Genomic DNA, 14,509 nt, shown 5'->3' with positions numbered 1-14,509 from the left:
TTAATGGGAAGACCATGTTGAAAAGTGTCTTGCCAGGCCTAGAAAATTCTGGCAGAGGCTTCGGCATCTCATGAATTAAACTCACCAGACCCTGGCACCGACCAGCCAAAAGTATGTTCAGATGGAACCTTAGACGAGCTGGGATATACCTGTAGGTACTGCACTAACGACCGGGTACTGCAAGTCTTCCACCGCAAAGTCCCGATGTGCAAATGAACACCAGGCCACGGATTTGACGTAAGTGATCTTTGAAAGCGTCAGATAGCAACGGCGAGGCTCAGCCCCAATGAACTTGCAACAATGCGAACCGGGCTGCAGGTAAGACCGCCAGAGAAGAGGAGCAGACTCGTGCTGACCATCGATTCGTGGCGGATGATGACAGACCCACTGCTGTCGTTCAAAAGGCGTGGGGGATGTGGAGTTGTTTGGAGAAGTAGATCGATAACGGTCGCTTCGATTTAAAGGACTCGCTGGTCGCATCTTCCAATCCAACCCCTAAAGATCAATAACTCAATCGCACAGAATCCGTTATGACGAACCATCACATCGTATACCTTCAGGCCGATTTCATCAACGTTCCCGAATATGAACTCGCGGCCCCCAATACCTACACTCAGGCGATCTATCCCCAGACCTCACCCGCTGATCTCCATGCGCGCATCCACGACGCCACGATACTAGCTTTCTCGAGACTTCACATCGATGCGATTTCCCTGTCTCCGGAGGTAACGCCGCATCTTAAATTAATTGTTGTCGTGGCCACGGGGACCGACTGTGTGGACCTCGAGGCTTGCAAGAAGAGGGGCATTGCCGTGAGCAATTGTCCGTCAGCAAATTTCGAAGCCGTGTCGGAACATGCCATTGGAATGTATTTCGCTACAAGGCGCAAAATGCTGCCTTTACATTCGTTAACGCGCGATGGGCAATGGCCCCGACAGTCAACGCTCATGTATCAAGCTCTGGATCGCGACGGGGCGCCGCCTTTGACGTGTCAGGAGGAAGTAGTGGGTCTAATCGGTAACGGAACTGTAGGTAAGTACACATGTCTCTTTGCATTATTTATCACGCCTGTACAATTTTTCCCTGGTAGTTCTGACAGAGTGCAGGGAAAAGACTTGCCGAACTGGCACGAGGCCTGGGCATGAAAGTTTTGGTATCAGGGCGCAAAGAACTCGGCAATCATACCACCTTGAATGGAGTCGGTGGCATAGAAAGAACTTCGTTTGAGACGGTTATCAGGCAAAGCACCGTGATATTTCTCGCAGTCCCACTGACCGAGTCGACTCGGGATCTTATATCGACAAAAGAACTAGAAGCCATGTCACACCGCACGTTGGTCATCAATGTTTCTCGCGGAGGAGTTGTGAACGAGGAAGCTCTTGTCAAGGCCCTGAAGGAAGGCCAGATCGCAGGGGCAGCGACCGATGTCTTCAGCGAGGAACCGGCAGGGCCCAAGAATTCTCCATTGTTGAGGCCAGACACTCAAAATCTTAATCTGCTGGTAACGCCGCATCTGGCTTGGTTGGCCCAGAAGACAGTGGATAATCAGTCGCGAATGCTCAAAGAGGCCCTCGAAGGATGGGTCTCTGGTGCGCGATGTAATGTGGTTCTGTAGAGAATTATATGAAGTGAAATGGACCAGTAAATAAATGATTTTATCCAATTTGATTAACCATGACCATGAATAGATTTCAAGAGAGCAAGCGTTGTCTCATAACTTGAAACCTAACCCATCGCAGCCTTCAGTCCCTATCGCCGGCAGGAGAACTCTTATGTGCTCCCGTTTATCGGTGCATCATCGCCTATTTCGGCTTCAATCACGCTTAGCCCGTCTTCCATCGGAGTCCAGATCATGTTGATGGTGAGCCCATTCGACTCCAGGAGCTCCGTCCAAATGGACCGAGTGCGCTCCATGCCGCTGCAGAAGATCATCAGACCCATATCTGTCAGCGTGTGGCGAGAGCAAGCATTTTGATCGGAGAGGACATTATCTTCGATCAATACTTTCGAGTACCCTTTTCTCATAGCGGCCATCGTACGTTGCAAGATTATTCCGCAATTCTCATCGGACCAGTCATGCAGAACATGTTTGAGATAATATACACGGGCGCATGAATTCCAATCAAGGTTCAGTATAACTTAAGGGGATTCAATCAGTTTGATGTTATCAGACATACCTTGTATTGGTTGGGGCTGAAAAAAGTCGTGTTCAATCATTCGAATGTCAGGATCCAAATCATGTATATCCGCAAGCACGGAAGGCAGATCCTCTAGAACAAAAGACCCAGGAACTCGGGGAAAATTCTTCATGAATTCCAAAAGTTCATGACCTCGGCCTCCTGCAATGTCGACGAGGAATGCATCGCCCTGTTCGTCAGCTCCACCCACTAGGCGACTCTGAACTGGAAACCAGTCACTCCAATGGGGATGATCACACCGATTCCCCTCCATATAGGTATTGAAACGGTTGCATGCCTCTGGATTTTCGGCCAGCCAGTCCCAGGTTGATGATCCTGTTTTGAGGGTATATTGAAAGGGGCCATTGAAAGGATCGAGTGGGTTCTGGTAGTGGTTTTCTTGTAGAAACATCGGAGCTTTTTGAATAGTGGGCAGAAAATCCGCAAACCTAGGAGTCAAATAGATGAGCACATATGGAAGTCATGGCCTGGCGCTTTTGATTACAACGTACAGGCAATCTGGGATCCCACGGGACGTTCTCCGAGTCATCTGTTTCGAGAGTTGCGTTGGGAAATATTGACCAGGGCCACGCTCGCCTGCAAAGCCACCTATGACGACAGCTCGCATTATCCGCTCTATCGATGGTGAGTTGACAAGTCATGGCGGGCAATAGAGTATTCGACACTTCCTACCAAGAAGAAGTTTATCCACTTGTTTCTGGGCAGCGAGCTCACTACTTGCAACAAACGATGTTGTTTTGGCGAGAACTTCGAAGATTCCAATATCGCAGGCAATTTTGATGGCCATGAGGATCGTAGGCTTAGTTAGTGTTCAGAAATGATTAGTCAGGAGTCGGAAGAGCATGATACTATAATGCAATCGCACCGACAAAAAGAGCTGGTATACGGTGTCAGCCGGTTTCCTCAAGGCTCTGGTCAAGTCGTCCAGCTGCTTCAGAGTGCAAAGACGGTCTGTATCATTTCCGAGTGCCTGGTATCTCTTCAGGGAAGCAAACGCCGTCTCTGAGAGAGAAGAAATATCTTCAGTCTCGTTTGCATTCATGATGAATGTTTGATGGTTTGACCAACGCTGTATTAGCCACCTCAAGGGGGTTAGCGTGCAAGAACAGTTATGATCTGAAATAAAACGTTTGCGCCGGGACTATGAATATGTTGATGGCAAATGTTAACACAGCCACAAGTGTCAACGAAACTCTATCATCAGCTTTTAGGTGAAAGAAAAAGTCCATGCACTCTGGGTTTCCCCAATTGCTTTTTCAGGGTCTCCATCCCGGTTTCTATTTATTGGAAGTGTCAGCCCGTCTTGATGGTTTAGCAAAGACTGGTACTAAATCTTGATTACAAGACGTGGTAACTTGGAAGAAATTCTCCGGAGGTGGAGCCATCTTGAGTATAAATTCCTGTGATTCGAAGTAGCGCATGAGCTACCAAGAGTAATCGAAAGCCAGGATGGACGAGAGTTGAAGGATGAAGGATGGAGTCCATCCAGTTTCAACAGGTGAGAAGAGTAGAGCAAAGCAAACAAGACAAACAAAACGGGCAAACAGATTGATTACGTCACCGAGCTTATCTTATCGCGGCTGAGTAATGCGGCTGGGGTTGATCGGCGTCGTTGACTCCAACTCCTCCTCCTGCATCTCCTTGCGCCCACTGCCGTTCAATCTCGCTTCCTCTAGAATTATGGCACCCTGAGATCTGCCTCTCTGAAGCTCTTGTTTGGTAGCTGTTTCTGGGATGCAGGGTTGAGAAGTATCGCCGTGTTGCTGAAGGTCCGATGAATTACCAGTCTATCAGCATGCCGGGCAATGCCGCCAGTGGCCCTCGTTCCTTAAACATGGACCCCACAGATAGGTCTTCTTTGAGATCCTCCGATGAACGGCATCGAGCAGAATCCGACTACAACGATGGCGGTTTATCGTCGTCGGCGCCTGCGCCGCAGAGCTTTACCCCGCGGTCCCTCCTAGTGGGCTTGATCATCGGTGCCCTGATCACTTTCTCCAACACCTACTTCGGTCTGCAGACAGGATGGATTAGTACAATGGCTATGCCATCTGCGCTGATCGGATTCTCCGTCTTCAAAGTCCTGTCCAAATACCTGTCGTACCCATTCACTCCTATCGAAAACGTTCTCATTCAAACGGTGGCAGGCGCGGTCGGGACAATGCCGTTGGGTTGTGGATTCGTCGGTGTGATACCCGCGTTGGAATTCCTGTTGAGGGACGGAGAGGATGGGCCCTCTGGGGATGGAGGTACGGGAGAGGGAGGACCATTAGAACTCAGTTTTGGGAAGCTGGTCCTTTGGAGTTTGGGCGTGTGTTTGTTTGGTGTCGTCTTTGCCGTCCCACTGCGGAAAGAGGTGATTGTCCGAGAGAAACTCAAGTTTCCGAGCGGAACAGCTTCTGCACTGATGCTGAGGGTTCTCCATGGAAGTGGCCAGAGTGACGAGAAAACGAAGACTGGCCCCCGCCGATCTGAGAGACCCCAACGGGAGGAGGAGGAACCGCTAGTTGTTTCGCGGGATTCTGACGAGGTTGGGACACTGCTGAAACAGGATGATCCCGAAGATCATAGCGATGAGAAAAAGGATTGGCGATCGAAGATGCGCCTGCTGGTCGGAGCTTTCGCTGTTTCTGGTGTTTACGTGGGTTTCAACTGTTCAGGTACCTTCAAAAAATAACAGCTAACATCAGCAGACGCTATTTTCTTATTTTGTCCCGCAAGTACGTGATATCCCCATATTCGGGCTCTCTCTCGCCCAAAATTGGCTATGGACTCTCAACCCGTCTCCGGCCTATGTCGGACAAGGTATAATTATGGGCCCTTCGACGTGTATGCACATGCTATTTGGCGCTGTGCTCGGCTGGGGTGTTCTTTCACCTCTTGCGAAAGCCCGCGGCTGGGCTCCTGGACCGGTTGATAGCTGGGAGGATGGGAGCAAAGCATGGATTGTCTGGGTTTCCTTGGCCATTATGCTCGCGGACTCTATTGTTAGTCTAGGCTGGCTGGTCCTCAAGCCTCTCGTTGCACGCGCGCCCGCCCTAACGGCGAAATTACTCTCAACCGACATTGGTCGCTGGGTCGCGTCAAAAACACCGGTCACCTCAGTCCGCCATCCTTACGTCAGTTACTCAGCTTTAAGTCCGATCTCTGAGGAGCCTTCATTTATCCAAAGCCAGTCCGCATTGTCTAGTGGGAGACGTAGCGATACAAGTGATGATGACGAGGATGCGCCCCCTTCCCAACTCATTTCCACACGAACCGTCATTATCTTGCTTCCCCTTACATTGATACTCAATGTTGTCTGCATGCACTTTGTCTTCGGGGATGTTATGTCTCCGCTGCTTTCCAGCCTTGCCACATTGCTTGCTGTCCTGCTTTCAATCATGGGTGTTCGTGCTCTCGGCGAGACCGATTTGAACCCAGTCTCGGGAATCAGTAAACTGACCCAGCTACTGTTTTCTCTCGCGACCCCGGCCTCGCACTTCTCGCGGCGTACAGCACTCGTTACGAACCTCCTTGCGGGAGCGGTCTCCGAATCCGGTGCGCTGCAGGCCGGCGACATGATGCAGGATTTGAAAACGGGACATCTACTCGGCGCCAGCCCCAAGGCCCAGTTCTACGGCCAAATGATCGGCAGTGTAGTGGGCGCTGTGCTTTCCACCGCCGTCTACAAGATGTACGTGAACGTCTACGAGGTGCCGGGCCCTATGTTCCAGACCCCTACCGCGTACGTCTGGATCTTCACGGCGCGTCTTGTCACCGGCCAGGGCCTACCCCCCATGGCCTGGCAGGCCTCCTTGCTGGCCGGCATAGCCTTCGTTGGCGTCACCATCGTCCGCATCGTCGGCGCCTCTCCCATTGCGAATGGCGGCCAGCGCGGCGTCACCGCTCCCTGGCGCGCATGGGTCCCCGGAGGCATCGCCGTCGCCGTCGGCATATTCAACGTCCCATCGTTTACTCTCGCTCGAGCCATCGGCGGCGCAATCGCCTGGTGGTGGTCCCGACGTCACGCCAAGGGCACCGGATCTTCTGAGCTCGCACCTCCGACTCAACAGGCTGCTGATGGTGACGACGACGAGACACACCACGGCCCCGACAACAGACGGCCGCCCGAACAGACAGCCAAGGACGCCGACGTTGCGTCCTCCACCGTTGTGGTCCTAGCTTCGGGATTGATCTTGGGAGAAGGGATCATTAGTATTGTTAATCTCCTTCTTGCTAGTGGCGGGGTACCCCATCTTTAGAAACTGCATTAGACAGAATTCTTCTGGTTGATTGATGGATTCATTGTCTGTATGTGTTAACCATTTTGGCCATATGAAACGACCTTGTTGTCATGACTGTTGTTCGGTGGTTGTTAGTTACATGATTTTGAACATAAAAGCGAGGGTAGAGGAATACTCAATTCTTTGTATTAGCGAGTGTCGATTATACTACATTTGAGTTTGAGTTTGATTGAAGCGTCGAAGTTCCCGCCTTCGTTTTGATATATACAGTATATAGGTACCTTAGATACATATACCTGCACCCTGGCATCGAGCAATCCATATCCATCACACTCATTTAGAGGAGCCAATTCGTAAGGCTTTATTTACTTTACTCTTATCTTGTTTATTATTTTCGTTTATTACAGCAATAGCGACCCTGTAAATATGTTTGCAGGTGGCCTACGAAATAGGCCAACTTACAGCGAGCGATGTAATGTAAAAAACTATTCATTTATCAAGATATAAAAATTTTTGTCAATTTTTTTCTAATCTAATAATAAAAAGACATCCACCCACGTGCTCCTACATATACTGTACATAGAAACGCGTTCGCTTCCTTGACCAAGAAATTTGAATCAAGCAGACACGGTTGCACAGAGCAAGACAGACAAAGAAATAGGCGTCCAAAGACCAAAACAGATTCATCAAGCAAGTAAAAGAAAAAAAAATGATAGATAGAATAAAAGCATGATCTTTCCGGCTTCTTCACAGCTTGATATTGGTCTTTCCTCCGTTCTCATTGGTTTCTGGCACTTGACCACCTTTTTGAAGACCCTGAGTTGGCTGGCTTGAAGATGGCAAGAAGGGGAATTGAAACCACGAGATAACCAACGAAGAATAGGTTTGAGGTTCAAATGAACGAGATATCTGGAAAGAAGCACGGAAAGAAAAGAAAGAAAATGAATGGGAGTCGTAAAAGAATCAATCAATAATCAAAAGACATGGAATTTCATGTTTCAGTAAATCTTACAAAAATCGTGGGTATAACCTGCCAGTGTGAACATGGCAGAGCAAACTCAGCAGAGGGGTATATCGATATCCACCGGATCCAAGGATGACATGGATTGCCCATTATTGGCGTTGCTGCTGACAAGATAGAAGAGAAGAAGTAAAAAAAGGACCATTTGGTAGGCCTCCAAAATCAGAACATGAGATGAATAAAACAAGAGAAGAAAGAAGATAGGGGGAATCGGTGGATGAGATTGACATGGAAAAAACAGGAATGAGCCATTCATCGCAGACGTGTATAATATCATATCAAGTTCGTACCGTCCAGCGGCGATGGCAATCCATTTGTTCCCGGTATCAATCAATTTTGCCCCAGTCAGCATCAGCAATCGTAGATTTTACTAGGGCTGAGCCTCATGGTCAGGGCCGGGCTTTTCAACGGGCGTCGGAGCGGCGGTGGGAAGGGCGGGGAGCGCGCCGGTGGGGGGAGGCATGGGGGCCGCAAGAGGACTCGGTCCCGGAGACGCGGTCGTGCGGGGAATTGGTCCGCCCGCGCTGTTGCTGCGTTGTCGCTGCGCTGCCGGCATGTCCGGCCTTTGCATACCAGGTGGTCCGTAGGGTCCGGGGCTCATCGAGCGAGGCGGCATCGGGCGTGGTCCCGGTCCCGGCGAGTAGGACCGGGGAACGGGGGGAAATTGGGCGGGGGACATGGGCCGCTGCGCATGCGGGCGTGGCTGGGGAGGCCCGGCATAGCCAGGATGAGCCGGGGACATGGGGCGTTGAGCGGGCGACATGGGACGGGAGGAGACGGGGGACATAGACCGACCCTCCTGAGGATAGAAACGGGTCGGCTGAGGTCCTGGGACGGGGCCGTTGGGTGCCATCATTGGGGGACCACGAGGGCCGGGTCCTGCTCCAGGGGGTGGCCGGGCGCGAGGTTTCACGGGGCGCGAAGAGAGACAGGAGCGCGGAGCCACTCCCTGTTGGGAACGGTCGAGTCGGACGCAAAGAGCCCACCCGTCGTCATACTCGTGCAAGAGCCTGACGAGCTGACCGGCGTGGAGTTCCAGCTCATCTTCCATCGAGGGATTGAAATCCATCTGCACGCGATGCACGTTGGACGGAGCCGGGGCAGGTCCCCCAGGCCCGAATGCCGGAACGGCGGCAATGGCGCCATCAGGGCTCGTTGCAGTCCGACTAAGGTCCGAGGGGGTTTGGGATGCTGCGGTTCCGGGACGGTCAGGCAGGTCTTTGCCGGCTCCCTCTGAGGATGAAGATGCTGCGGCACCTGCAACAGCACCGACCGCCGCGACCGGCGCGATACCCGCAGCACCGATGGCCGACGGAGGAGCCCCATCCGCCGGAGAGGCTGCCTCGGAGACGGCAGGGGTCACGGCGGAAGCGGTAGACGGACTGACCGAGGGTGCCGCGTTGACCGGAGACGAGGCCTCAGCCTGGCCAGCAAAGGGATTGACAGGATCATTGAAAGGGTTCGTGTTGCTGCCAGAACTCGACGTGGGAGTGTGAGGAGAGGTGTTTCCGGTGAGATTGCGCGGTGCGGCGGCGGCGGCGGCGGCGGGCGTGAGAGTGTCCTCGACACCGCCAACGGAGAAAGCCGCAATGCTATTACTAGGGGTAAGATCGGGAGCGAATTGAGTGACGGGTCGGACGTTGAGCTGCGGAGGATTGGATGGAGCCACGGGTTCGATCTTAGGCGGAGGACCTGGGGGTACGACGTCGTTGGATACGAAGGCTTTTTCGTTCTCGGAGCCCGCATCGTCCAGTCTCTCGCCCTGCTTCTTCTTGCGCAGGAAGAAGAAGATCAGACCAGCAATCAGGCCGACGCCCAAAATGACACCAATGGCGATACCCGCCTTTGCGCCGTCTGAGATACCACCCGAACTCGCGGCCACGGCGGACGGCGAAGCGGTCGACTTGTCCAACGAGGAGGAATTGGTGGCGGCCGCGTTCTCCAGGCTGGTGCCGGACAAAGACGATTTGGAAGACGTGGAGGTTGACAACGTCGTTTGAACAGCGGTTGTTCTCTCCTGCTGGGTGGCAGATACTCGAGTCGGCTGCTGCTGCGTTTGCGTCTCCTGCACCTGGGTGGTCTGCGGCTTGGTGTTGCGGGTCGCAGTCGGTTGCGTTTTTTCCTCGGTGGTTTTCGGTTCCTCCTTGACAGTCTTCTGCGTGTTGGGCTGCGCCGTTTTCTGAGTCTCTACCTCGGCGGTCTTCTTGGTCTCTACGTCAGCCGTCTTCTTCGTCTCTGGCTCCGCGGTCTTGGTCGGCTTGTCATCGTCGTCGTCCTTGGTCGCCGCCCTCGTCGCTCCTACAGGCGCTCCTACGCCAACGTTGGCTTTGGTGGCGGCAGGCTTCTCGCCGGTCACATATCCACCGACGGGCCCGTCGAAATCAGCCGGGGCCGTCACGTACACGACGGTGACACCGTCGTCGGGGCTTCGTTTCTGGGGAACGTCGCCATGCTTGTGGTGCGCATGTGCATGAACCATGGTCGCTAGCTGCCAAAAGGGGGCAATTGAGCTTAGTCGCGCGAAAAAGAGAGACGGGTTAAAGGAACATATATGGCCTGGAATCAGTCGTGGAGATGCCGGCGGGGTTGGCGAAAAGGGTCCAGGAGAATTGCCGGTGGGATTGGTTAACGAAAGTCGTACAACGAAGGACAAAGATAGAACAAAACCAAGTCAACAAGAGGTCGCACGTAGGTGACCAGGGGTGTTTAATGGCTTCGCGTTCCGGAGCGCCAGAAGGTAGGTAGGCGCGTCGTCAAGGAATGTGGGCTGGCAAAGAATGGAAAGTATGCGGTATAGTTGGGCCAGGCTGGAGTGCCGGGCAAAGTCGATCAAAAGGATGACGAGCGTCCAGGCCGCGCAAGAAACGAAAGGAAGGAGCCCGAGCTCCCGGGAATGGGGAAGAAAGGAAAGAAAGAACACCAGATCGAGCGCGATGACAATCGAGGCTGAGATGAAGAAGAGGGAAAAAGGAAAAAAGGAAAGCAAGCGAAGGAGAGGAGAGAAGCGAAGAGGCGCACGAGGCGGTCATACCGGTAATTACGGACCCGTAAACGAGATGAGATCAATGGGGCTGCCAGCCTATAAACTAACCCTAAACAGCAGGGATGGGCGCCCAAGCCCCGCTGTTCGTGGGCGGTCTGGGGGCCCGATTGGCCTGCCCTGGTATTGGTGCCTGGATTGACCGTACCTTACGGAGTACCTTACGGAGGACTAAAGTAACACGAGCCATCCGGCACACCCGCCACTTTGGGGTGCTCCATCGGCCCCTTTTCTGTTTTTGAGAATCTCGTTGTTCCTGCACGTGCATCTGGTGCAGATTATAATATTATTTCCTTCATCTGCGTCCCGTCTCGCCAATTCTTGGCTTTCATTTCAGCCACCGAAGCGATTCAACCTTGTCGGGCCCCTCTGAGGCGCTCCGGAGCACTTTCTCTTTACTACTTAGTGACTGCATAATTAGGCACTTTCCACGCTCTCGCCTTTTATGCTGCCCGGTGCACTAACATTGGAACGACCCATTTCTTCTCCGGAGGGGTTCACTTCACAGGTCTACAGGGCTCAAATATGGGACTCTTAACCTCTTCACTGCGCAATTGGCCCACCTTGTCTCACACCACCGATGTTGACATCATTGCATGATCTACTCCTCTACTAGTACTCGGTACGATCGTCCAGATGGTCAACAGAACAGTACATGCAAAACAGTCTCCCTTGACAGCAATTATTTCGACCATTTTTATTGATGGCCCACTCCTGCGACGATTTCGTCGACATTTTTTGTTGCTGCAGGTTGAGAGTAAACCCGCAACCAAACATCCTCCTGGTAACGTGGTCGGGCTGCAGCTACCTAGATGCAGAAAAACAAATAACCAGTCAGGGTTGCCACGCCAGTCAGGGTTCGCAAAACAGGCATTGATCGATCCTGGGGCTTAGCTGCGTCAAGTCGAGAACTAAATAGACTCCAACTGCGGCAGCAAGGGGGCCGGGGGTATTAAGTTATTTCATCATCCATCTGCAGCGAATCTCGTCCATCTTCGCATGAAAGTGGTTCACAGTCGCGCTCTTCAAAATTTGGTATGCTTACTTATACCCGTCTGCAAGACTCTGTTGAAGACCCCTCATACCTCACTGTTCCAGAGCCATGTCAACATCACCGTCCATAAATAGCAATACAGAGTGAGGCGATCACGCCATGCCAGACGAACCATTGACTCACAATACCCCGTGGTTATGATCGAGGCGTTGGTGTGTAGCAGACATGGGGCCAAACAGGGTCTTGAAATTTACTTCGGACTTGAGACAGGGTCGGAAACTGGCGTCGCAATCATGGTTCGGCGATGCTGACCAGGATGTCGGAACGATGCAACAACTTACGAGACATGAAACCGATCCGACAAGGCCGCCCTTTAGCTATTGCCCGACATGCTGAAAAGTCGGCCTCGCGATCGTCAAATTGTCGATACCGAGAAACTTAAAGGGAGAGTTGCCGGTTTGAACTTGGATTCGCCGTTTCCTATGCATGCAGATCGATTGCATCGTCTCGATAGACTAGGGCTTTCAAACGAACTATCAAATCTGTGTGCTCGTATCGCCTTCGCTTCGCATTCTGAACCATGAACGCCTTTTGAAGACATGTCTTCGGTTGGCCGGACAGAGACTCCAGTAATAGCCTCCTTCTCGACCCAGGTTACGTGAATCAATCTTCTACAAGGAGACAGAGCGTTTCTTTGGTAAGTATGGAGAGAGCGCATGGTATGATGCCTAGTAGCTACAATAGCTCAATGAACCCATCTCCTATGTAGATAGCGTTCTAAGCTCTGAAGATCGCGCTCGGGAAGAATTCCGGGTATTTAGTTACAAGGTCAAAAATTTGAGCATGGTCGAAGATACTCTTGACATTATTCGATCGCGAAAGACTAAGATTCCGTTGATGGAGTCGGGGTCCTCGAAGGCCAGGCAGCAACGATGCCAATTGTGGCATTTTGGAATCAGTTGGTAAACTTCCTCCTCATGTTGGTGCTAATCATATCCTACTGGACGGTCTTCATCTTCAAGGCGTAAGACTAGGTAGCTCGACTGCGCCCCAGTTGCCTGTCACCGACAGGGCTCACACCACCGTTCTCCACTCTTTCCAACCGTCGGACGACTGAAACGACCGGTGGAGGCCGGTGGACCCTCGACCATCTAACCGACTCCAGATGATTAAATGTGATGCTCACTCACTAAACCGAACACAGTAGGTGGTCCATACGGAGTACTACCGTGGAATACGGAGTGTAGGAGGAATCGAATGCTCTCATTTGCGGTCGGCATTGTTCATGTGAACAATGCTTCAACCGAAGGCATTATTAATTATGCGGCCGAAAAATAGGGGTGTTTCAGAGCCTGCCAATGTTAGTATGCATTTTCCTCTGGCCGTGTTTCCTTTGACCCTGGATCAGTATTCCGACGTACCTCGGTGGCGGGTATGCGTTGGCTACTTTCGTAACGCACTAATTGGCTCACAAGGTCACGGCCTTTAGAAGATGCCCCCTTGAGAATGCTGTCCCATGCCTGTGCTGGGTATTTATAGAATTGGACTTTGTCCCAGTCGGGAAGTTTCTGAGTCTCCTGTACCTTTTATGTCAGCATAATCCGGACTGGTTGGCGTCGCGGCATGTGTGCCGTCATTTCATCACGTACCGGCCAGGTATCTTGGTCTGGGGTGCCCAGTGTTGTAAAGATAGACTGGATGAGGGAGAGGTCGCTCCCCAGGGGTCCAGAGTCAAACAACTGCTTGTGCCCGACAGATATTGCTTCTGCAACGACACATCCTGCTGCCCATAGATCAAGGGCAACCCCGTACTCCTTGAATCCGAACAGGATCTCCGGGGGTCGGTAGCAGGTGGTCCCAACATCCGTTATCTTCTGATCGGCCGGCTCGGAAGACTTCTGCCCTTCTTTCCAGGCAATGCCAAAGTCAGCGAGGTAGGCTGGTCCATCGGGCGAATCCATCAGAATGTTGGATGGCTTTATGTCGCGGTGTAGTATCCCCAATCCATGTAAATGTGCCAGTGCACTGAACATGTCGCGCAAATGGGACCTCGTTTGACCGGCCGTAACCATACCACGACGGAGCAGCTGCTCGAAGTCATATTTCACAAAGGGGAACACCAGAACGAGTTTCCCTCCCTCGGGTTTCAAAGTTTCTATCAAGGGGATTATATGAATGTTGGCGGCCTCTCGCAGAAGCTCGATCTCACGCTGAGCGTCGTGGGGTGCCGTTAAGAGGTGAGGCACGGTCACTTTGACGGCCACCAGGGTCCCATCCTCGCGTCTTGACTTATATATGGTGGAATGAAGTCCGTCGAAATGGGGCATACAAGCCCGATACGGCCCGATGGTCTCGCCTATGTCCCAAGATTCCTCTTCGGGTTCATTATGCCCTGGATCGGGACTACCAACCCCAGGAGCTACTGACTCGGACTCGGCGGCATCAATTGCCTGCTGACAGAGTTGTTCATATTCGTCCTACGCATTACGTCGTGAGAATGTGGGCTTGCGGGCATCGGAATCTAGCTACGCACCTTGGAGGTGGCCCGCTCATAAGCCTCGCTCTCAAATTTCTTGGCTTGGGATTGTGCCTCCGTGAAAGCAGCCGATGACGAAACATCCTGGTAGGCAATGGTCCTGTAAAAGGCCATAAGGATGGGAATAATCGGACACATCAGGCAATAGACGGGGGGAGGCTCGTAGAAATATTCTCCGACACGTGCGATACTTACAGAGATTGGATGGCTGTCAGGCGATCGGTGAAGCCCAATGCTTTTTTCCAATCCGACGCCATCGTTTGCAATCCAGCGGGGCGTAGTAGTCTGTACAAAGGAAACGGTCGAAATTGAACTGATACTGGTAAACAGTCACTGGATACTAAATAAATACTCGAAGCGGGCCATGTGACACCGGGGCTCGGGGCGAGTTCTTCCGGGGTTGCAACGGGGGCATCGTCATCAGCCATCATCCACCATCTTCCGTCACTACTCCGACCTCCCCGTCGCAATCGCTCGTTTCTCCGCCCACAATC

General features: G+C 52.3%; 6 protein-coding genes across 6 annotated transcripts; 2 read left to right on the top strand and 4 right to left on the bottom strand.

The window, feature by feature from the left end:
• Nucleotides 1-530: 530 nt before the first annotated feature.
• On the top strand, nt 531-1,615 carry LDX57_004041 (D-isomer specific 2-hydroxyacid dehydrogenase family protein; the record flags this gene model as incomplete). Its single annotated transcript, XM_046085689.1, has 2 exons — nt 531-1,032; nt 1,107-1,615. The coding sequence occupies 2 exons, from the start codon at nt 531-533 to the stop codon at nt 1,613-1,615; spliced, it is 1,011 nt and encodes a 336-aa protein (XP_045941652.1).
• A 155-nt stretch (nt 1,616-1,770) lies between these two features.
• On the bottom strand, nt 1,771-2,025 carry LDX57_004040 (uncharacterized protein; the record flags this gene model as incomplete). The annotated part of the gene is made up of 1 exon (XM_046085688.1): nt 1,771-2,025. The coding sequence occupies one exon, from the start codon at nt 2,023-2,025 to the stop codon at nt 1,771-1,773; it is 255 nt and encodes an 84-aa protein (XP_045941651.1).
• Nucleotides 2,026-2,139: 114 nt separating this feature from the next.
• LDX57_004039 (uncharacterized protein) lies at nt 2,140-2,985 on the bottom strand (the record flags this gene model as incomplete). Its single annotated transcript, XM_046085687.1, has 3 exons — nt 2,140-2,626; nt 2,690-2,813; nt 2,871-2,985. The coding sequence occupies 3 exons, from the start codon at nt 2,983-2,985 to the stop codon at nt 2,140-2,142; spliced, it is 726 nt and encodes a 241-aa protein (XP_045941650.1).
• A 1,008-nt stretch (nt 2,986-3,993) lies between these two features.
• On the top strand, nt 3,994-6,442 carry OPT8 (OPT family oligopeptide transporter; the record flags this gene model as incomplete). The annotated part of the gene is made up of 2 exons (XM_046085686.1): nt 3,994-4,839; nt 4,892-6,442. 2 exons carry the CDS (start codon nt 3,994-3,996, stop codon nt 6,440-6,442), a joined length of 2,397 nt encoding a protein of 798 aa, XP_045941649.1.
• A 1,373-nt stretch (nt 6,443-7,815) lies between these two features.
• On the bottom strand, nt 7,816-9,924 carry LDX57_004037 (SH3 domain protein; the record flags this gene model as incomplete). The annotated part of the gene is made up of 1 exon (XM_046085685.1): nt 7,816-9,924. The coding sequence occupies one exon, from the start codon at nt 9,922-9,924 to the stop codon at nt 7,816-7,818; it is 2,109 nt and encodes a 702-aa protein (XP_045941648.1).
• Nucleotides 9,925-12,798: 2,874 nt separating this feature from the next.
• Nucleotides 12,799-14,272, bottom strand: CSK1 (putative cell division protein kinase (Ctk1); the record flags this gene model as incomplete). Its single annotated transcript, XM_046085684.1, has 5 exons — nt 12,799-12,831; nt 12,901-13,056; nt 13,129-13,956; nt 14,013-14,115; nt 14,211-14,272. 5 exons carry the CDS (start codon nt 14,270-14,272, stop codon nt 12,799-12,801), a joined length of 1,182 nt encoding a protein of 393 aa, XP_045941647.1.
• Between the last annotated feature and the right edge of the window lie 237 nt (nt 14,273-14,509).

Source organism: Aspergillus melleus (genome assembly GCF_016097325.1).
Source record: "Aspergillus melleus strain CBS 546.65 chromosome Unknown contig2, whole genome shotgun sequence".
NCBI classification, from domain to species: domain Eukaryota; kingdom Fungi; phylum Ascomycota; class Eurotiomycetes; order Eurotiales; family Aspergillaceae; genus Aspergillus; species Aspergillus melleus.
The sequence above is the reverse complement of the archived record's forward strand: the minus strand, read 5'-3'. Positions and strand labels throughout refer to the sequence as shown.